This window comes from Pseudopodoces humilis, chromosome 2 (genome assembly GCF_049639895.1).
Source record: "Pseudopodoces humilis isolate 2021_Gansu_Grassland_sample_001 chromosome 2, ASM4963989v1, whole genome shotgun sequence".
NCBI lineage: Eukaryota > Metazoa > Chordata > Aves > Passeriformes > Paridae > Pseudopodoces > Pseudopodoces humilis.
Window position 1 is genome coordinate 102893877 of NC_142201.1, and position 20354 is coordinate 102914230.

Sequence of the window (20354 nt, forward strand, 5' to 3'; positions counted from 1 at the left end):
GATGCTTCAGCAAACGGGGAGAGGGAGCGGGGGCCGCCCCCGCCGCCTCCCGCACCCTGCGCTGATGGGACGGACCCGGAGTGGGGGCAGCTCCCACCGACTCCCGTGGGTGCTGCGGGACCATGGGGGTGCGAGGCGGGGGACACCGCCCCCACGCTCGGCCAGCGTGGCCCTGGCAGAGCCTTCGGGGCTGGGGGCTCCCGGTGCACTCCAGGGTTGGGGGCAGATGTGGGGGTCCCCACGGCGCTGAGGGCGCTCCAGCATCGCCCCAGGAGATGCGCCCCTCAGTGGTCTGTGCCGCTGGGCTGGGGGCGAGAAAGCACTTTATGGGGGGGCTCTGGGGCCCACAGGGTGGGCAGTGCCGGGGAGTCCGGTATGGAGACACCCCTTGGTGTGGGGAGGGGCCGATTTCCCCCAGATCCTGCCTGCTGACATGGATTCCCCACCCAGCAGCACCTGGCAGGGAGAAAACACACTCCCCCCGCCCCCGGAGACTGTGGGGAGTAAAGGCAGGGCTGGGAGGTTCAGCGCTCACCTGCATTGCTGCAGACGCCGCCAATGGGGACAGAACTGCCGGGGGTGAGGTGGCCCCCGCCGCGGGCTCCGCTGTGGGATGGAGCAGCCAGGGAGATGCCTCGGAGCAGCCATGACCCCTCGCCAGCAGCAGGCTGGGTGTTCCGGCTGGAGCTGGCACTGGTGCGGCTGGGACCCCCCCGCACCACCCCGTGACCCCCCAAAGGGTTCCCGAAGCAGGGGGGTGGTGCCGGTGGGCACCTCGACCCAGCCACCCACTACACCGGTGCTGCTGGGCTTCATGGCACGCTGAGGATGCTGGCAGCCCATTCACGCGTCCCTGTTCCCTCCTGTATCCCTCCCAGTCCCCCCGAGGTGGGTTCCCCACTTTTCTTTTGGTTTTTAACCATTCTGTAATTTATTACCCATGTTTGCAAATGCCACTAATCCAAATTAAACTTAATTTATTGACGCTGCTGCTGGCCTGCAGCCCTTGCTGCACCCCAACCCGCCAAGGGCTTCAGGGGTGGGGGGCTGCATAGTCCCATCCCCAAAACCTCTGAAAGCCACCAGAACCCCCCAGGTGATGCCACAGACCTCCAGCACCTCAGGGATTGTTTTGGGTGCCCCCCACTCAAAGACCCTGAACAGCTGCAGGAAGATGAGGGGGCATCCCATGGGAAGCCCCAAGTGGGGTGGGGTGAGGAGAGGGGTGCCCCACACAGCTCCCCTGGCCTCTAGGGACCCTTTGGGGGGTGATGATGAAGAAAGTCTTGGGGGCACTGGCATGGTGACAAGGTGCATGCCAGGCTATTGGGGGAGTGGTCTGAGGTACCCAATACGGTCAAGAAGGGGACAAGGGACTCCACCTTGCTGGGACCAGTACAGACAGCTTGGAGGGGTCACAGGTTATGCTGGGACCCAGTTCTTCCCCCTGGTTCCCTATCTTGTCCCCCTCCCCAGACCTTTCCCCACACTGAGAGCTCCACCATACCCATTGCATGAACATGACAAAAATCACTCCAGATTTACCAAACACCTCCAAACAGAGGAGCTGAGGGTTTAGTGGGGGGAAGTTCACACCAAACACCCCCAGTAAGAAAGGGGGGGATGTTGGGGGATGCCAGGGGGGCCTGGCCCATCCTTCATCTCAGCCGGAGTGGGGGATTGGGGGGGGGTATCCCAGTGGGGAAGGCACAGCGGGAGGATCCCTGTCCTGGGGACCCCCACCCTGGGAACCCTCCTGGAAGGACACTTGGCAAGGCTGGGGGCTGAGCACCCACAAGGAGACCTGGTTGCCAGCCCCGCTGCCCCCAAGGGCAACGCAAAAGCCCCGGGGAGGGGTGGGCACACCCAGCAAGTACCTAATGGGCAAACTGGGTGGGAGTGGGGGTATGCCCCAGAGGCACTGGTGGTGTGGGGTGGGCTCTGGGGGAAGGCACTGATCTGGCTCTGCGATGAAAGGATTGCCAGGCTGGGGATGGTACTTCCAGCATGGGGACATCTCCCCAGAGTGGGGATGGGGACCCTGCCATGCGAGAATGGGACTCCCATGGTTGGGATAGGGACGCCAGGGGTGGGGACAACACCCATCCAGGTGGGGACAGAATCCCCAGTATGGGGAAGACAGGACCCCTGGGGATGGAACCTCTGGGTGGGATGGATCCTTGGGGTGGGGGCCCTGGGGATGGGGGCAGCACCTCCATGGGTGGGAACAGGGACCCCTATGGTGGGAAAATGATCTCCAGGGATAGGGGACAGGCAACCATAGGACAGGAACAGAGACCCCCCAGGGAGGGGATGGGACCCCCAGAAATGGTAACAGGGATTCCTGTCATGGAGACCGATACCTGGGGTGGAGATGGAACCCCTGGACATGGGGACAGGGACCCATGGGGTGAGGACAGGAACCCCCAGGGGTGGGGACAGCACATCCAGGGCAGGGATGGGGATCATCAGGGTGGGGTAGAACCCCTGGTGTGCAGATATGATGTCCAGCATAGGGACAGGAGTTGGCACAGGGATGTACAGCAAGGGGATAGTGATAGGCACCCCGTGGGTGGGGATGGGGATCTTCCAGGGTTGGAGTGGGACATCCATGTTGGACCCTCAGGGGGACAGGGGTGCCCAGGAGGAGACAGGAACCCTCAAAGTGGGGATGGGACCTTCAGGGTGGGGACAGGATCCTTAAGAGTTGGGGATGGGGACTCCGAGCTGTGCCCAGTGCTGTCTATAGGGGCTGGCTGAGCCATCCCATCCTATCCTATCCCATCCCATCCTATCCCAGCTCAGCCCAGGCATCATGAAGGCACTTGGGTTGAGACATGACTTTGCTCAGAGCCTCCTCCTCCTAGCTGTGAGGAGTCATGGGGGGAGCCAGGATCCCAAGGGTTACCCCCAAACACCTCAACCACCATCCCTTCTCCCAATAAATAAAAAATAACTTAAATGTGAGGGCACCCTGTAGGGATCCTCATATGAAATTATCTGACCAGGACACACCACCCCCCCTTCCCACCCCATTACCCAGCATCCAGGGTGGGGGACGGGCTGTGGAGGTCGTGGGGCTCCCACTTGCTGCTGGTGATGGTGGGATGAATGGATGCAGGATGTGGGACTGTAGGATGAAGGATCCTCAGCTGCAGGATGCACAGCTGCAGGACCTGGGATGCACATCCATGGCACCCTGGGTATGTGGCCACAGGATGCTGGGCTGTGGACGAACGGCTGCAGGATCTGGGATGCTCAGCTGCAGGATGCAGAGCCACAGGGTCCAGGATACGTGCCAGCAGGATGTGAAATGCACAGCCATGGGATCCAGGATGTGCATCTGTGGGATGCAGGATGCTGGGCCATAGGACACACAGCTGCAAGGTCTGAGATACAGGGCTGCAGGATTTGGGATGCTGGGCTGCAGGATGCAGAATATGCAGCCGCAGGATCTGGGATGCTGGGCCATAGGATGCACGGGATGCTGGATGTGCAGCGGCAGCTACTTGCGAAGCTGGAGGCTCTCCAGAAGGATGCGCTTGTGGCCAGGCTCCAGCACTCCAGCCTCCTCCAGGTCCTCCTCTGTGATGTCACTGGGAATCAAGCACAAATATGGGGCTCTGCCCCCGAGGGGTACCCCAACCTCGGGTGGGGTCCCCACTTGGGAGTGCTGGAGCCCCCACTCGGGTTGCTGGGTGCCCACCCAGGCTCCACCCTGCCCCTGCTGCAGGATTTTGTGACCCTCGGGTGGCAGTGGGGATCCCGAGAGGCAAAGGGGATGTGGTAGTAGTGGGGACATCTTGGGCAGCTGGGACACCCAGACACCCATGGGACATCAGGGACCCCTAAGAGCAATGGCATCCTCCAGGGTAGCACAGAACCGTTGGAAGCAGTGGGGACTTGCAGGGGCAGTGGGGACTTGCAGGGGCAGTGGGGACCTGCAGGGGAAGCGGAGACCCTCAGTGGGCAGTGGGGAACCCCCAAGGACAGTGGTGACCATCAAGGGACGCACCCCCTCGGACCTTCCCAGAACCCAGGTACCACAATGACCCCCTGGGTTAGACATGGACCCACTGGGGTTGGCCAGGCTGCTGGTGGGAGTGGGTGGGGGTCCCTCCCCACCGTTCTGGGGGGCTGCTCACCTGAGAAACTCCAGGTCATCCCAGCCATTGCGCACCAGCCCCTCCTCGTACCGCTCCAGCCCCAGGGCCCGCAGCCACTCGCCCACACCGGGCACGGTGCCCACACCACGGCCCAGCGCCTGCACCCCAACAGCCTCAGCACCATGGGGCACCCTAAAGGGAGCCCCAGCTGAGGTGCTGAGGACCCCCACCCACCCTGTATCACCCACCTCCTCAGCCAGGTCCTCCTGGATGCTCTCCTGGATGGAGTGGGGAGGGAAGGCAAGGGGGTGGCCATAGTCGGGGTGCAGGCAGCGGGGAGGCAACCCCCCCTTGGCCAGCAGTGGTGGTGGGGGGACCACCCTCCCCTTCCCACCCCCATAGTCCACCTCACTCAGCGTCTTGGCCATCTGCAACACTGAGCAGGATCGGTCATCCAGCAGCCCTCCCGGCAGGCCGCCAGGAGTGGGCAGCCCCCCAACTGCAGGCAGCCCCCCGGTAACAGGCGTCCCACCAGCCCCCTCCATCCCAAAACCAGCCCTGGTGGCTGGGGGTGGCCGGGGGTGAGGCTTAGGCAGGGGAGCCTCTCCTAAGGCAGCAGGGTGGGTTTTTGGGTCCTCACACCCGGTGGACACCAGCAGCTCCTTCGTGGTGCTGAAGAAGGTGTTTGGGGGGAGCTCCAGCTCCCGTGGCAGTGGCGGTGGGGGAAAATCCGGCGGTGGCAGGTTGAGGGTGCCGAGGTCCTCTTCCTCATCACTCTCGCCACCACAGCACGTTGAGGGGCACTGGCAGCACTCCTGTACTGCCAGCTGCACCTTGGCCTTGGGGGGCTTGCCAGGGTCACCCCGCACCAGCAGCTGGTGGGGGACCCCCTCCAGCACGTAGTATGCTGGGTTGTTGAAGCTGTTCTTCAGGGGACCCCCTGACAGCTCTGGCATTGCCTCCGCCTTGGACCTACGGGCACAGGGGTGAGCGTGGCACCCACAGAGCACTCCCCCTCCCTAGCCCTGCCCATACTCCCTCACCGGCTTGGGGCGGCCTCGTCCCTGGGGGTGCTGCGGTGTGGGGCAGGGGGACGAGATGCTGCTGGGGTGCTGCTCTTCTCAGGCTCCTCTGGGAGCTTCGCCAGGATGGTGGTGAGGGTCTCAGCACCGGTGGGTTTTCGCCCTGCAGACCTGCCAACAGGAGGTATTGGGTGTCCCTCTAGGCTTGAACCTCCACAGTGCAGGTTCAGACTCCCAGGACAGGGCTCACATCACCCAGAACATGGTTCAGACCCCGTGGGATGGATCTCAATAGTCCAGGTCAGGGCTCAGATCCCCAGGATGGGGGTCTGCCCTCCAGGATGGGATTCAGCTACCAAAACACAGCCAGAAATGTATTTAGAGGTTCAGAGCCCCATCCCCACCCTCTGTGGCACAGAACTGGCATCAGGACTGTCCCCAGTCACATCCCACACACCAACCCAGAGGGATATACTCTGAGCAATACCTGTGCTCAGGTGAATCCCTGAGGCCTGCTGACCCCCAGCAACTGGTGCCCCCCACCCTGCCGAGCCCTGTCCCCCATACTTGGCATTGTCCTGGGTGGCCCTGGCAGCTAGTGGCACCTTCCCTTTGCTGGCTGTCGTCTCATCCTTATCGACGCTGATCCACTCTGCCAGAGAAGAGGGGTTCAGTGGTGGAGTCCTGTCCCCACCGTCCCCCCTGGGGTGAGGGAACCTCACCATAGAGCCTCTCGCGGGTGCCCAGGCGCTCCGTGGGCACCCGGACCTTCATGGAGCCACGGATGTTGCCGGTCTCCTCACCACGGTGGGACAGGTAGGTGAGGAACTGCTGCGCTGTGCTGCCAATCATTGACTTCAGGGCAATGACACACTCCCCTGGGGGTGAGAGTGGGGGAGGTTGGGGGTCTGCACCCCATGCACCCCCGGTGCTGGCGTGGTGCTGGAGTGGATACTCACCGTAGGACTCATAACCGTCAAGGGATTTGACGGTGAGCAAGAGGTGCTGGTCCTGCAGGTACTCAATCTCGGAGAGGATGGGCTTCAGCTGTGGCCAAGGGAATGGGGTGCTGGCACTGAGTGGGTGTCTCCCTGCCTGCAGTTTCCCCCAGCACCCACGTGTCAGCCCCCAACCCCTCCTCACCGTGGGCAGCTGCCGGGATGACCACTGCACCTTGAGGAAGTTGATGTTGTCACTGCTCTGGCTGTCATTCTCAAAGCTCTTCTTGAACTCTGTGGGGTAGCGGGACATGGCATCAATCCTTGAACCTCCCAGGATGCCATGAGCTTCCTGGGGCCCCTCTCAAGCCCCTTGGGACCCCCCGCTGCCCTCCCAGTACTCACCTTCCAGGCAGGTAGAATAGAACTCGATGAAAAACTTGGTGCGACTGGACGTCTTCACGATGGCCTCTATGCTCTCAAACTCGATGTATGCCTGCTCTGAGGACTTGGAGAGCCCTCCATGGAGAGGCGAGGGATTGGAATCCCCCTAGGACCCCTCTATTTAGAGGGAGAGATGGGATCATGGAGGGGCAGGGGACAGTGAGATATCCCCTTGGGCATAGGCACCTTTTTTGGAAACGAACTGGGATGTCACTCCCACTTCAAAGGAGCCGAAGACAGGCGAGTGGTCACTGGTGACAATGTCATCTGTGCACCCTGCAGTCAGTGGGGATGGGGAAGAAGTCAGGATGGAGGGGGGGACCATCCCCAGAACAGGGACAAGGCTGCTGGGGGTGGTCACACTGCTCACCGTAAGCATTGCAGTTGACATGAGTCTCAGGGTAGGACTTCCAGAGGATGCGGTCACACCAGGATGGCACGTTAGTACGTACCTGGCAGGGGTGGGGAGAGGGTGGGGGTTCAGATTAGGGTGTACTCCACTCCTCTGACTCCCCCTGCCCCAGCACCTACCCCTGTGGGCTTCTGCTTGTGCCAGACATAGGTGTCCCGGGAGCCTCGCTCATAGCGGTAGGTTGGAGGGAAGGTGATCTCCTCCTCACCTGCAGGGACAGCAGTGGGTGAGGACAGTCCCGACAACAGGGGCTGCAGCCCTAGACCCTCCTGGACCCCCCCAGTCCTCACCGAAGCGCAGGAACACCTTGTGCTTCTCCTTCTCCAGATTGAGCTGATCCACCTTCAGCAACGGCTCCAGCTCCTTGCGACTGATGTAGTTGAGGATCTCCTGCAGCAACAAAGGGGTTGGCACTGGGCTGGGAGGGGGACCCTGACAGCCTCACCCACCTTCCCAACCCCACCCACCCCTTCCCCTGACCTGGATGTCCATGTCTAGGCGGTAATTGAGGTCCCCAAACCAGAAGAGGTGAGTGAAGCGAAGGGAGATGTCAAAGGAGTTCAGCTGCTTATCCCCCAGTGAGAGGAGGCGCAGGATGTCCAGGTAGTTCTGGTTCCTCCTGCAGCAGGGGACATGGGGACAGGGTGTCACAGACATGAGGACAGGGGCAACAGCTCTGTCCCAGCCGAGCCCAGGGTGGGGGTGCTCACCGTGCCGTCTTCTCATTGCCAGAGGTGAGGTGGCAGTTGACAAAGCCAAAGGAGGTGCCATTGAACATGAAGGAGACACCCACAGCGCCTTTGTTCCCTGTGAGGAAATGGAGACATGGGATGGGATCAGGCAACCCCTGATTCTACCTCGGGGATGGACACCCAGCTGGCCTCAGGTCACAGTGATGGGGCACAGTCCTCACCTGGCCAGCTGGCACAGGCACATGCAGAACACACTGAGAGCCCTCCTCATACAACACACCCCCACAGAATCCCCCTCATGCAAAGCACGCTCATCCAGGGCCTTCTCATGCAACACAAACATTCCCAGAACCTTCCCTGTGCACTGCACACAAAGCCCCCCATTGTGAAACTCCCGTGCTATGGGACCCCTCCTTGTGCAACACACACACACTGGGACCCCTCCCCATGCAATGCCCACATACCAGGAATCCTCATCATGCAACACATGCAACAAAAGGATCTCCCCCATAATGAAGATATCCAAGGACTCCCCCCAGTGCAGTGCACATCTCTGTGTCCCTCTACGCCCTGCTGTGCCCCTACCTAGGGTGTTGGCGATCCCTGTCTTGACGCTGGAGGTGCTGACATGGCTGATGCGGTTCTCGTGCTCTGGCTTCACCAGCACCACCACCTTGATGTTCCACAGGGACTGCATGGCCACCTGTGGGCACCAGCACCCTCAGCCCCCCGTCAGCACGCACTGGGGCCACCTGGGGCCTTAGGGGCCCCTCTGGTGTGTCCACAGGGGATGCTCATTACTGCTTCATCCCAGCCTCTCCCAACAAGGCCTGCTGCCGAGGGAATCCCACCACCATCAATCAGTATCCACAGCTACCCAGCACCAGGAGAACACACCAAAATACTTGCTGTCAGCAGACCTGGAGCACCCACAGCCACCCAGCACCATGAGAGCATCTCAGAACAGCCAGTGTCACAGAGCCAGAGCACAGCCACCCCCGGGACACTGAGAAACACACACCTCCACTACCCACCAGTGCCTGCACCCCACAGCCCTGGACGCCCTGGTTCTTACCGGGCGGTACTCAACTTCTGTGAAGTCCTTGAGGACAGTGCGCAGAAAGTCCACCCACTCCTTGTCTCCCAAAGAATTCTCCTGGGTGCCGAAGACATAGATGTCGTGTGGTATGGCCATCGTCACCTCATCCAGAGTCTTGCCCAACCCCTTGGAGGTGATCCACGAAGTGATGTTCTTGGGGGGAGGAACACTGCCTGCAGGGGGGACGGCACAGTTAGGGGGGACTCCAGGGCCTTGACACCCCACCGTGAGCTGTCCCCGGCCCCACTCACCCATGTTCCAGGTGCCAATGAAGACAGAAATCATGTCAGGCTCATCCTGGTGAGAATGCTTGTTCTTCATCAGCTGCAGGAGCTGGCAGAAAGCCTCACGCTTCTGCAGGAGGGGGCAGTGAGGGGGTGTAGAGGGGCTCCCCACAACCCTCTCCAGCCCCCCTGCTTTGGCTCAACCAAACCTGGCACCTTCTGGACATGGGGGACTGCCCCAGGGGCATCACCCAGCCATCAGGCACCGGTATCCAGCACCTGTCCCTGAGCCCTATCAGGGCCCAGGGGCTAAATCCTGCCCCACCCCAGCCCTACAATGCACCCCTTGTCCCCCACCTGCTCCCAGCTGAGCATTACCCACCCGAGCACTGACAAAAACAAAGTCCTTCCGTTGCGTTTTATCCTTTTCCTTCTCAAAAACGATGCCGAGCTTGTTCTGCACCCGCTGTGACTTGATCAGCTGCCGGACTGCGGAGGAGTGGCAAGAGCTGGGAGGTTGCTGGGTGCCCAGCTGGGTGCTGGAACCCCCCCCAGTCCATGCTTTGGGGGATCCCCAAGCTGGGGACACCCCAAGCCATGAGGAAATCCTCCAGCTTCCAGCCCAGCACTGAGCCTTACAGGGATGCTCCCCAGCACAAAGGCAATCCCATGAGTGCTGGGGCCCCAAGACGCCTCCACACTCACTCTTGTCATGGGTGAAGGTGTTCCAGTCCTCCTGGGAGTCCTTCTGCTTCTTCAGCACCACTAGTTTACCCCCCTCCACGTCCACACTCAGAGTGTACTTCTGTGACTTCCCAATCTTGGTCAGGTCCCCCAGGGTGATATCCAGCTTCACCTGCCAGAGGAGAGTGGGATGAGGGAGGACACAGGGGACACCCCAGCACCCAATTTGGCATCTGGCCTCCCCCAGAGACACCTAGGTGCCCTCAGTGTCACACTGGAGGTACTCAGTCGATGCTGAAAACCCCTCAAACCTCCAAAACTGGGCAGGGCAGGGGGTAGGGTAGGGCTCACCTCGAAGGTCTGCACTGGGATGCTCTTGGCCTTGCGTGAGAGGGGTTGAGGGGGGGTGGCAGGAGCGGCTGAGCTCATCTCCTGCAGGGCCTTCAGTGCCTGCCAGAGTCCCAGCTGGGTCAGCCGAGAGCCCACCAGTCCCCCTAGATCCATCAACCCCTCCAGTTCCACCAATATTCCAAGCCCCACCAGCCCTCACAGTCCACAAGGCCCCACTGGCCCCCTCAGCCCTACCAGTGCTAGCTCCACTGGCCCTCCCCAGCCCACTGGTGCCTCAGTCCCACAAGCCCATCCCCAGTCTCTCAGCTCCACCAGCCCAGCAATCCCTGCCAGCTGCCCCAGTCCCACCAGTGCCCTCAGTCCCACAGTCCCTCCAGTTCATCCAGACCCCCTCAGAACACCCCCATCAGGCCATCCACCCCAGCATCTCCAGCCTCACCTTCTTCTCAATGGAGGACAGGAAATCTTTCAGCACAGAGAGCTTCAACACCAGGTTCTCCAGCTCCTGCTCTCCACTCTGCCCTGCTGTCTGGAATCCCCAGCAGGATACCCCAGCACAGGGACGTGAACCCCAGACCCACCCCAGAGCTTCCCCTCACCCCAAGTGGCAGAGCCCACTGGCAATTTGGGATGGGGCAGGGTGGTGGGTGTTTCTCCACAGGCTTTTCCACCACCCATGGATGGTAGGGGGTTGCCACTGCTGTGTCCCCGTATTCTGCTTACCTGCTGCAGAATCTTGGAGACCATGGGGGAGCTCTGCTGGTCAAACACCTTGGAGAGGATCTCCAGCCCTGCCAGCACCTTGTCCACTTCACTGGAAGGGCAAGAGGAGCCGGCTCACCGAGTGGCACAGACATTCTTCCATCTGTCTAACTGTTCCAGTGTCCAGCACTCACCTGTGCAGCCGTTTGCAGGACGTGACGAGGGTCTTGTTGAGGTGGGGGAGGCTGTTGGCCCCTCCCTTCACTGCCTCCAGGTCCAGGGTGTAGCTGCCCTTCAGGTACTCATGGGAGATGCTGATGAGCCCATTGGTGCTGCAGAGAGCACCCAGGGGGTGAGGGCCAGCAGGGAGGAGCAGGGGACAGACAGGGGGACAAGCAGGAGACAGACGGACCCTCACCTCTCCACTGGTCCCTCCGGCACAGATGGTCCCAGGCCAGTGGGGCTGAGTCCCACCGAGGTGCCAGAGAAACTGGTGGAGCCGGAGCGTGGTGGCAACGGTGGCTTCTCATCCTCTCCGTCTGCAATGGAGCAATGACGGGGCCAGTCACCGCCACCCCAGGGGTCTCAGGACCCTATTCACCCACCCATGTCACCTGCCATACCCGAGTAGTCCCTGTCTTCCACGGTCTCCTTCTCTTTCTCCCTCTCAACAGGAAAAAGCAGGGTGCAGACCAGCCCCTGGTTGGGCTGCAGGTACAGGGCAATCAGCTCGTTGAGCGTCTTGAAGCGCCGCACCTGCACCCCCTGTGACGTCTGCGGGGACATGGGGACACCAGGACCATCAGCGCCTGCAGCCAGCATCACCGGACACCCCCCAGGTGGAGACACCATCAAGCAGGGAAACCCACCATGCAGGGATGCCACCATGCAGGATGTCCCCAAACAGGAATCTCCCCAGGCAGGGATACCACCATGCAGGGACCCCCAGGCAGGGATACCACCATGCAAGGATCCCCTCATGCAGAGTTGCCACCATGCAGGGATGTTCCCACGAAGGGACCCCCATGTAGGGATCCTCCCATGCAGAGATGGCACCGTGCAGGATGGGGGGCTGACCCCACAGCCCCATGGTGGGGACCAGAGCCCATTGCAATGGGGCCTGCAGGGCTGGTAGGCAGGCTGACAGGGTGCAGGCAGCAGCCGTCCCTCAGCTTCCTCCCTCCCAGGGGCAGCTTTTCCTGCCCGCCTGGCCAGCACAAAGAGGGCTCTGTTGCTCTAAAAATACCCAGTGCCACAGCCAGCCAAGATGGGCACAGCCAAGCCATCCGGCACAGCCGGGCACACACGTGGCACTGGGCCAGGGCTGAGCCCAGCACAGCCACCCAGCACAGCCAGAGAGACGGACAAACTCACAGCACAAGGTCAACACTGAGCGCTGCTGAGCTGGAGATCCCCCACTGCCCATGAGCCAGAGGGTGTCCCATGCCCGCGCTGCCCACCTGCACGGCCAGGAAATCCTCCTCGTCTGGCAGGATGCGGTACGTGTGGACGTGTTTCTGGAACCTGTGGCAGCGGGGAGGGCATCAGGGTACTGGGGGTTGGGTGGTGTCCCCCCACCTCCCTGCATGGCCCCTGCCAGCCCCAAAGGGATGCCCAGTACTCATCCAGTCATCCTACTTCACCCACAGTGAGAAGCTCCAATAGCACTGTTCCCCATGGAATGCAATGAGCTGACAAGGAAAGCCCATCGGAAAATGCTTGCAAAGGATGGGTGCTGGGAGTCCCAGAGTGACTCCCCTGCTTGCTCCGACCCCACAATCGACACTGCTATGTTCTTGGCAGTGCTGCTCCCCTGCCACACTGCCTGTCTGTGCCAGAGGCACTGTCCCCAGCCCACAGCACAGGCAGGAGCTGGCAGGTGCAGGCAGGAGCTGGCAGGTGCAGGCAGGAGCTGGCAGGCAGGAAACACCAGGAAACGATTTCTTTTCCAGTGGGAGCTGACAGGAACCAGGGACATGATCCCATGGCAGGTGGAGATGGGCAGTGCTAAGAGATGGGGTGACAACATCACTGGGTGCAACGAGCAGGGTTGGGACCCCTCCCTGTCTCAGGGACTCCAGGGGACAGGGAGCTTCAGCACTGCCAGACCTCCCTACTCCACAGCTGTCAGCAGGAACAGTGACTCCTTGGCTGGGCTCTGGCCACAGAGGTCACCATGAGCATTAAGGCTTCTGTCCCCACACCAGGGCCACTCAGTTGCTGTGTCCCCTGCCCCGGTGGCAGCTTGACACAGGGCTGGAGGACTGGAACAAGGCAGCATCCATCCCCCCATCCTGTGCTGCGTCCCTGAACAGGGTGCCATGCCCTCGCATCCTATGCCATGCTGTCACGTCCCCTGGTGTCATCCTACAGTTCAGTTCTGGTTACCCTGGTACCACCAAGCTCCCTGCAGTGGCAGGTACCCCATTTCTCCTGCCTCCCCTGCAGGGTATGACCTCCAGCACCACTGGGATCTTCCCAGGTGCCCCAATGCCCAGTTGGGGGTCATTGGGAGGGTGGGGCCATGGAGAGCCCTCCAAGTGGTAGGGGGAGCTTAATGGGAATCCACTTCCGGGGGGGCTGTATGGAAAACGCTGCTGTGGGTGAGAGGATCAGGGGTTCCCAGCTCAAGTCTGTGGGAGAATCCCAGCTGGTGGGATGGCAGGGGGGGCACAAAGAGACACCCCCAAACCAGTATGCTATACAAGTAGCATAAAGGGTCTTGGTGGGAAGTCGTAATACACAATTGGGGTCTCCATAGCAGGAACACCAGTGGAGGTGTGACGGGGATGCAAGAGGAACCCCAGCACAGCACCAGTAAGTGGAACTCAAGATTGGAGGGGCAAGGAGCAGGACCCTTAGGAGGAACCTCAGCTGTGGGGGATATCAAGGGGCTCTCTATGGATAAGTGACGGGGGGCTGGAGGGACACACAGCACCGGGAGTGGTACTGTGGAGGAGGACTGCAGGGCCCCCTGGCTGCCCAGTCCTGCACCGTTGTCGGCTGCTATTTTGGTAAGCAATGACGGGAGGGGGGGGGCCAGAGAGCACCGGGCTTGGGTACAAAGAGCCTTTATGCGGGAGCCACAGGACTCCCCTGCCGTCTCTGACGCACAGCCAGCACCCTGCCACAGCCCTGCCAGCAGCACAGTGGGCACCCCATATCCACTGCTCTCTGGTACCCTACTCCACCAAGAACAGGATGTGGGCACACTGGCAAGGGGGACACCGTGTGCCCACTGGCACCACCCTGGCACTGGTGTCCCCATGAACTGGCCGTGAGCTGGGATGGAAGCTCCAAGCCCCCGCACTCCTGTGGGACACCACGCCAGGACTGTCCCCACCGGCACTGCTCACCAACCAGGGATGTCAGCACACCCTGGGATGCCACTGCCACATGCCAGCTGGAACTGTGAGCTCCGGTGATGCCCCAATATACCACCCTGAGGCCGCAAGTGTGACGTGACACCCCAGTGTGCCGTGGTGAGGGCACAGTGAGATGTCCTGGTGTGCCACATCCAGCCCAGTGAGTCCATGGCAGACCGGCGGGAGGGTTAAAGGAAGCCGACACTGCTGGGATCCCGCTGCAGTTCCCTTTCCTCCTTCTGACCCTGCAGCTATTTTTAGGGCCCCAGCAATAGCTGGGCCAATGGCCCCGCAGCCCTGTCCACCTATTCACTGACAACAGGGATGCCTGGTGAGATCACAGCACCAGGGACTCCCAACAGTACTTGTTGCAGTGCAGCCTCCCAGCCTGGCATCCCCACGACAGGCTTTGCCATGCTGCATGGTCCCAGTCCCACAGCCCAGCCATGTGGCACCCATGGCCTCCTCACCAGGCACTGACAGACATCAGTGACAGACACACCTTCCCCAGGCACCTGCACCATGATGCTGTCTGTAAGCCCTCTGTTACCCACACTGGCACCACAATGCCCCCCAGCCATATGGCACCACTAGGTGCCAGAATAATGTGCTCTCCCAGGGCTGTGCCTAGTGCTGCTCGCCAGCCCAGCTTTGTGGTAGAGAGCCCAGAACCATGCTATGCCCACATGGCTGGGAAACTGCATTTGCCACTGTCCACAGGGAAGGACAACCATCCCACGAAAGAGACTGCATGCCTGGCACCTGCACGTGGCACCAGCACACAGCAACCCCAGGCCAGGGCAGGCCAGCTCCCAGTGTATTCACAGTTCTCCCACAGGCTCTCAGGGCACAGAAAAGCTTTGAGTTCAAGTGCCCTCAACCACCACCCCACAACCACATCAAGGTCCAGATGCTGGTACAGGTAGTCAGCCTCAAGCAGAGGCAGTGGCAAGCCCTGGGAGCTCCCAGAAGCATTGCAACACATGGAATACCATCAGCACAAGGTGCCAGAGGCCCCAGGTATGGTGGGGTGCTAGGGTACACCACTGGGCAAAGGCATTTCAGGACCCCAAGGGCTGTCAGCACTCACCTGTGACCTGGCACAAGCTGGGAGCCATGGAGCTCCATGGCACAACTCAAGGTCACAGAGCTGTTCCCCTTCCCCAGGTTGGGAAACCCCAGACACAACGGCATGAGCTGGGGACCCCCAGTGCCATGGGTAGGCTCAGGGACCCCAAGAGTGTGGGGTAGGGCCCAGGCCGCCCATCTCATAGACCCCCATGGTAGCAAGGGTGGCTGTCACAGCCCCCCTGGAGCCAGCCCAGTACCACCCCCAGCACCCACAGATCCCCAGCCCCTCCAGAGTCTGTTGGTGTCTGGTCTTCTGGGACACCCAGGCCACAGCAGGTGACATTCCCCTGGTGCCCTGTGTCCCAGAAGTGCCAGCGTCCCTCCGAACCCCCAGGTCTCTTCGCATCTGTGCCCTCTCAGCACCCACTGACCAGAGCTGTCACAGTCTCCCTGGGCCCAAATTCCTAACAAGCCACACGGTACTGGTGACCCCCATGTCTGCTGTATCCCCCCAGGTGGGTCCCCCCTCTGCCTGTTGTTCTCTTGGTGTTGGCATCCCCAGTGCTCTCTGCGTGCTCCCCTAGATCCTTTCCAGTGATCCCCAATGCTTCCCCTGCCAGTGCTTCCTTGGCGCCCCCCGCTCCCGCCCTCGGTGCCTCTCCCGCTGTTCTTCCCGGTTCTCTGCCAGTGCTTCCCTGGACACTCGCCCTGTGTACCACAGTGTTCCCCCGAATCCCTGCAGTGACCCCCATGACGCCCCAGTGTTACCCCGGTACCTCGCTGGTGCTCTCCCAAATCCTCCCCGCTGCTCGCCCAGGACCCACCCCCGCCTCCCCGCTCTCCTCGGACCATCCCCGAGGCCCCTGTGGTGCGCCGCTGAACACTCCACTCCTACGCCGCCGAATCGCCCCGGTACCCCGTCCCGTTTCTCCCAGGATCCCCCCAAAGCTCCGGCGGTACTTCGCCGGTGCTCCCCCAAGCTCCCCGCTGCTGCTCCCCCAGGGTCGCCCCGGGTCCTCCCCGCGACGCCCTGCCCGTGCCTCCGCAGCTCCCCCGGCCCTGCGCCGGTCCCCGGCCGGTGCACCGCCTCCCGTCACCCCGATGGCCGCTCCCGGATCTCCCCCTGTGCCGCCCCGGTACCTCGCGGGTGTGCCCCCGGCAGCCGCCCGCCCGAAGCCCACTCACAGCAGGCACAGTGCGTAGGCCCCCGCCACGCTCTCGCTGTCCCGCACCAGGAAGCTGCCGTCCCGCCCGGCCCGCGCCAGCTGCTCCTCGGCCGCCGCCCGGCTCAGGTCCCGGTGGTACCAGGGGGGCACCGGTACCGGGGCCGCTCCTCCCGCGCCCCCCGTGCCCGCCATGCTCCGCCACCGGGGCCGCGCCGCGGGGCCGCGCTCTGAGGGGGAGGGGGGAGCAGGGGGGCGGGCACCGGGGCGGGGAAAGGTGGGGGACGGGGGCATCCAGGGAACAGGCCAGGGCTTCGAGAGTTGGGGGCACCGTGGGCAAGAGGGGGGCGCCCCCGGGGGTACCCAGGGGCCCACGGGGGGAGATCCGGGGGCGGCCACCGGGAGGGGCGATCGCGGGAGGGGACCCGCGGGGGTCGAGGGGGACACCGGAGGGGATCCTGGGGCAGAAGCAGGGGGAAGCTTGGGGGAAGCACCAGTGAGCTAACGGGGGAGCACTGGTGGGGTCGTGGGGACCGCACCGCGAGAGGCACCGGGGCAAATCCGGGGCCAATGGGTAGGAGGTTCAGGGGGGTAGCAGGGGTGTCTGATCGAGAGGCGGACACCAGGGGAGCAGCAGGAGATTGGGGGTACCCAGGGGCGTGCCCGAAGGGAAGGGCGCGGGCACGGTGGTGTGAAGGCACCGGCAGTGTGAAGATACCGGGGAGCCGGGCACTGGGGGAACGGGTGCCGCGGTGGGGCAGGGCTGGGGCCACGGGCTGAAGTTGGGAGCACGACCCGGTTTTGCCACCAAAACCGGGGACTTCTCCATGGCCCAGAGGTCGGGGCGATGCCAACCCACAGCTGGGAACTCGGAACGTATCGGGAAAGGGACCTCTGGAATGGGCTCTGGGCCGGCAGAACTCCCTTGACAGCCATGCTCCCACCTCAGGGTCCCCAGGATGTCCTCCCTTTTTTTCCCAGTCTTGTCCTGTGCACCCCAGGATATCAGTGATGCCCAGAGCCCTGGATCCGTGTCAGGTGCTAGGACACATTCAGTGATCCCATTCCCCTGAGCCCCAGTGGAAGGCAGTTCCATGCCTTCTACTTTGCCTGGGTTTGGGGGAGCCAGTGCTGGGTAGCCAGGTTGGCAGGTAGAAATGAATGGGAGTGATGTCTGCTTCATCTCCTCACCAGAAGCAGGATCGGATGATCAGACACCCCCACGTCCCTCAACCATCCTATTGCCGCCCCAACGCTCAGTCCCACAGCACCCCAATACCAAGCAGAGGGCAGGAGTGTTTATTCACGAGCCACATGCCTGGAGGGGACACAGCTTGAGTGCTTGTGCCTTCCCCGTGCCATGGGAAGGCACAAGGCAGCCTGGTGACCATCTACCGCCTGCTCCTGCCTGCAGCCTCTCCTGTTCAGAGCGGGGTCAGGAACATGAGGGGCAGCAGGCACAGCAGGATGGAGAGCGGGGAGTTTGGGGGAGCATCGCCACGGGCATAATATTGGGCGACAGCGACATTGGGGTTCCCCTGTGTGGGATCGAACCACATCTGGATGCAGCGACCGCTGCCACGGTGGTGGGACGTGTAGCGGTAGGAGCCAGACCAGATCTGCTCGCAGAGTGCAGCCGCCGTGGGGAACACAAACTTGAACTTCTGGCACATGGCACCCCTGGGACAGTGGTTGGTGCCTGGGGGCAGGCAGGGGGTGAAGTGGGTGAAGGGCTTTTTAAAACAGGTGTGGTTTTCCTGTGCATGGGGTGCAAATGGGTCCCACTGGCATTGCTGGGGAAGACTTGAGTTGACCTCAAGGTGGTACAGGGTCTCCATCACCCCACACCCCATGAAGACCTTCACACTCCCTGACCCACGCACATCCACAGGGGATTCCCACCTGGCTGCTACCCCCACCCCATGGGGACCCTCACACTCCTGGACCCACACACAGCAACCACAGAGGGGGGACACAACCTCCCCTGCAGCAAGATGGAGGGTGACTGGAGACTCACAGGAGAGTCGAGGCGTGATGGGGGGTGCCCCACAACCCCTATTTACCTGTAGTCCAGTTCCAGCCCTTGTGCCAGTTGACCTTGCAGGTGACAGCATCCTGGCAATCCTCCCACCACTGCTCACAGTCCTCCCGGCACAGTGGCACATCCCGGATCCGCTCCTTCCGCCAGCTGTTGTCTGCCTGCAGGGCCCCCAGTTTCCCCCAGTTCACCCCAGGGATCCTGGTGGGTGGGTGAGGGGAGGTCTGCACCTACCTGGTCGATCCATGGCCCCAGGTTAGGGGAGCACTCATAGAGACATGTGTCCTGGATGAAGTGGCGCTTGCACTTCTCTGGCATGGCCCCACAGTGGTCCCAGTTGAAGTTGTACAGGTAGGACTGGTCCTGGTGGGCTTCCAAACTGGTGTTGGCAGTGCAGCAGGCATTGTCCTTCCAGAGGACACACTGCGCCGGGGCAGCCTGGGCTCAGCTGGGACCCATCAGGACCCACCAGGGCTCAGCTGGGACCTGCTGTGGGTCCAGGGAAAGCGCTAGTGCCCATGGCTGGGTGACACTGGGTGATGGAATTCATGTCGGAGCAGAGAGCCCCCCAGCCTCCATCCTGGTGACCCCACAGCAAGTGACACCAGCGTGTGCTGGTGCAGTGGATGAGGACCGTACCTGCCCATAGAGCTGCCCCTCAGGGCCAGGCTCTGTTTTATGGTGCTTGGCATCCATGCAGACATTGAGCAGAGAGTCCTGCGTCACTGCTGCGGCAGGATCTGGCCAGGCCACCAGCACCAGCAGAGCCAACACCGCTGCCATCGCTCTGCCAGGGCGACAGCAGGTCAGGACTGCAGCACTGAGACACGCGGTGACAGCGGGGACAAAGTCCCCCACTGTGCGTGTGGAAGTGCGGCAGCACGTGGTCACTGCCACCAACAGGGGGTCCAGGGATCTTACCTGGGGGGTGCCAGGGGTCGGGGCTCTTACCTGGGGGGCAGCTGGGCTCCAGGTGCCGTGGGACGAGCACAGCTCATCTCAAAGATCGTGGTGCAACCCTTGGCCACGGATCACGGGATGTGGGAATGCGGCAGATTGGACAGCACTGAGGGCACAGAGGAGGCAGTGCACCCTGCCCTGGCACCCTGCTGTGTCCTGGATTGACACTCCTACATATCCTGGCCCACCACCAGCCCCACATGCAGCTGGGATTCATCCTCCTGGCGCCAGGCTGGGGCCAGCACCAGCCAAAATCCACCTATGGCTGTTTTTCCTTCCCTCCTGTGGGAGGTGGCCTGATTCCCTGACACCAGCACAAGGGGCAGGACCTGGCCCCCCAACACCACCGGGTCCCTGTGAGTGACCGGGGGGGAGCACCACAGTGGGTAAGAGATGTTGCTGGTGGGGACAGGAACCCCTGTGGGGTCACCGATGGCCACAGGGTAGAGGCAAATACCCCTCATGGAATTACAGGTACTCCAGGGGATCACAGATGCCCCATGGCGGGGGGACCAGATGCCCTGGGGAAGAGCAGTCACCTGTGGCTCGCCAGGGACAGAAACTCTCCAGTGTGGGACATGCCTCGAGGAGGGAGGGAGGGCAGATACCCTGGAAGATGCAGATACTTCCAAGATCACCCATGATGGGGGGCCAGACATGCCCCGGGGGTCACAGGTGCCCTGAGGAGGGGGGAAGACACACCCTGGTGGGGTCGCAGATACCGCCCTCACAGCACAGATGACAGAGACCCCCAGCCATGGCTGCCAGCTGCCCCCAAAGGAGCAGATACCCCATGAGGATCACAGATACCTCCCCCTGGGGTCACTGGTACCCGTGGGGGGGTCACATACCCACCATTAGTCACAGATATTCCGTGGGGATCACAAATACCCCCTCACTGGGGTCACAGCCATCTCTGGGGGTGGTCACGAGCGCCCCAGACTCAACCACCACCTGTCAATCAGGCTTTGCCCCGCCCACATCCCCGCCCCAGGCCACGCCCACCCATTCTTCCTCCTGAGGGCCTGGGCCCGCCGGACATCACCGCCCTCCCTCTGCGCATGCTCCGTGCGCTGTAACTGC

At 62.1% G+C, this 20354-nt stretch overlaps 2 protein-coding genes across 2 annotated transcripts; both read right to left on the reverse strand.

Moving 5' to 3' along the window:
• Positions 1 to 960: 960 nt before the first annotated feature.
• INPPL1 (inositol polyphosphate phosphatase like 1) lies at positions 961 to 16503 on the reverse strand. Its single transcript, XM_014253505.2, has 28 exons — positions 16296 to 16503; positions 12135 to 12198; positions 11298 to 11448; positions 11093 to 11213; positions 10869 to 11006; positions 10696 to 10786; positions 10412 to 10501; positions 9973 to 10071; positions 9643 to 9793; positions 9320 to 9426; positions 8965 to 9067; positions 8690 to 8886; positions 8200 to 8317; positions 7633 to 7729; positions 7403 to 7541; positions 7213 to 7312; positions 7042 to 7130; positions 6881 to 6962; positions 6697 to 6786; positions 6472 to 6585; positions 6272 to 6360; positions 6088 to 6175; positions 5851 to 6006; positions 5696 to 5780; positions 5150 to 5299; positions 4355 to 5078; positions 4146 to 4264; positions 961 to 3596 (listed from the first exon to the last, which is right to left on the reverse strand). The coding sequence occupies exons 1-28, from the start codon at positions 16466 to 16468 to the stop codon at positions 3506 to 3508; spliced, it is 3816 nt and encodes a 1271-aa protein (XP_014108980.1). The 5' UTR covers positions 16469 to 16503; the 3' UTR covers positions 961 to 3505.
• Positions 16504 to 17558: 1055 nt separating this feature from the next.
• On the reverse strand, positions 17559 to 20271 carry LOC102102259 (folate receptor gamma). The gene is made up of 5 exons (XM_005524204.3): positions 19263 to 20271; positions 18951 to 19098; positions 18546 to 18734; positions 18337 to 18472; positions 17559 to 17972 (listed from the first exon to the last, which is right to left on the reverse strand). Exons 1-5 carry the CDS (start codon positions 19307 to 19309, stop codon positions 17698 to 17700), a joined length of 795 nt encoding a protein of 264 aa, XP_005524261.2. The 5' UTR covers positions 19310 to 20271; the 3' UTR covers positions 17559 to 17697.
• Positions 20272 to 20354: the final 83 nt, after the last annotated feature.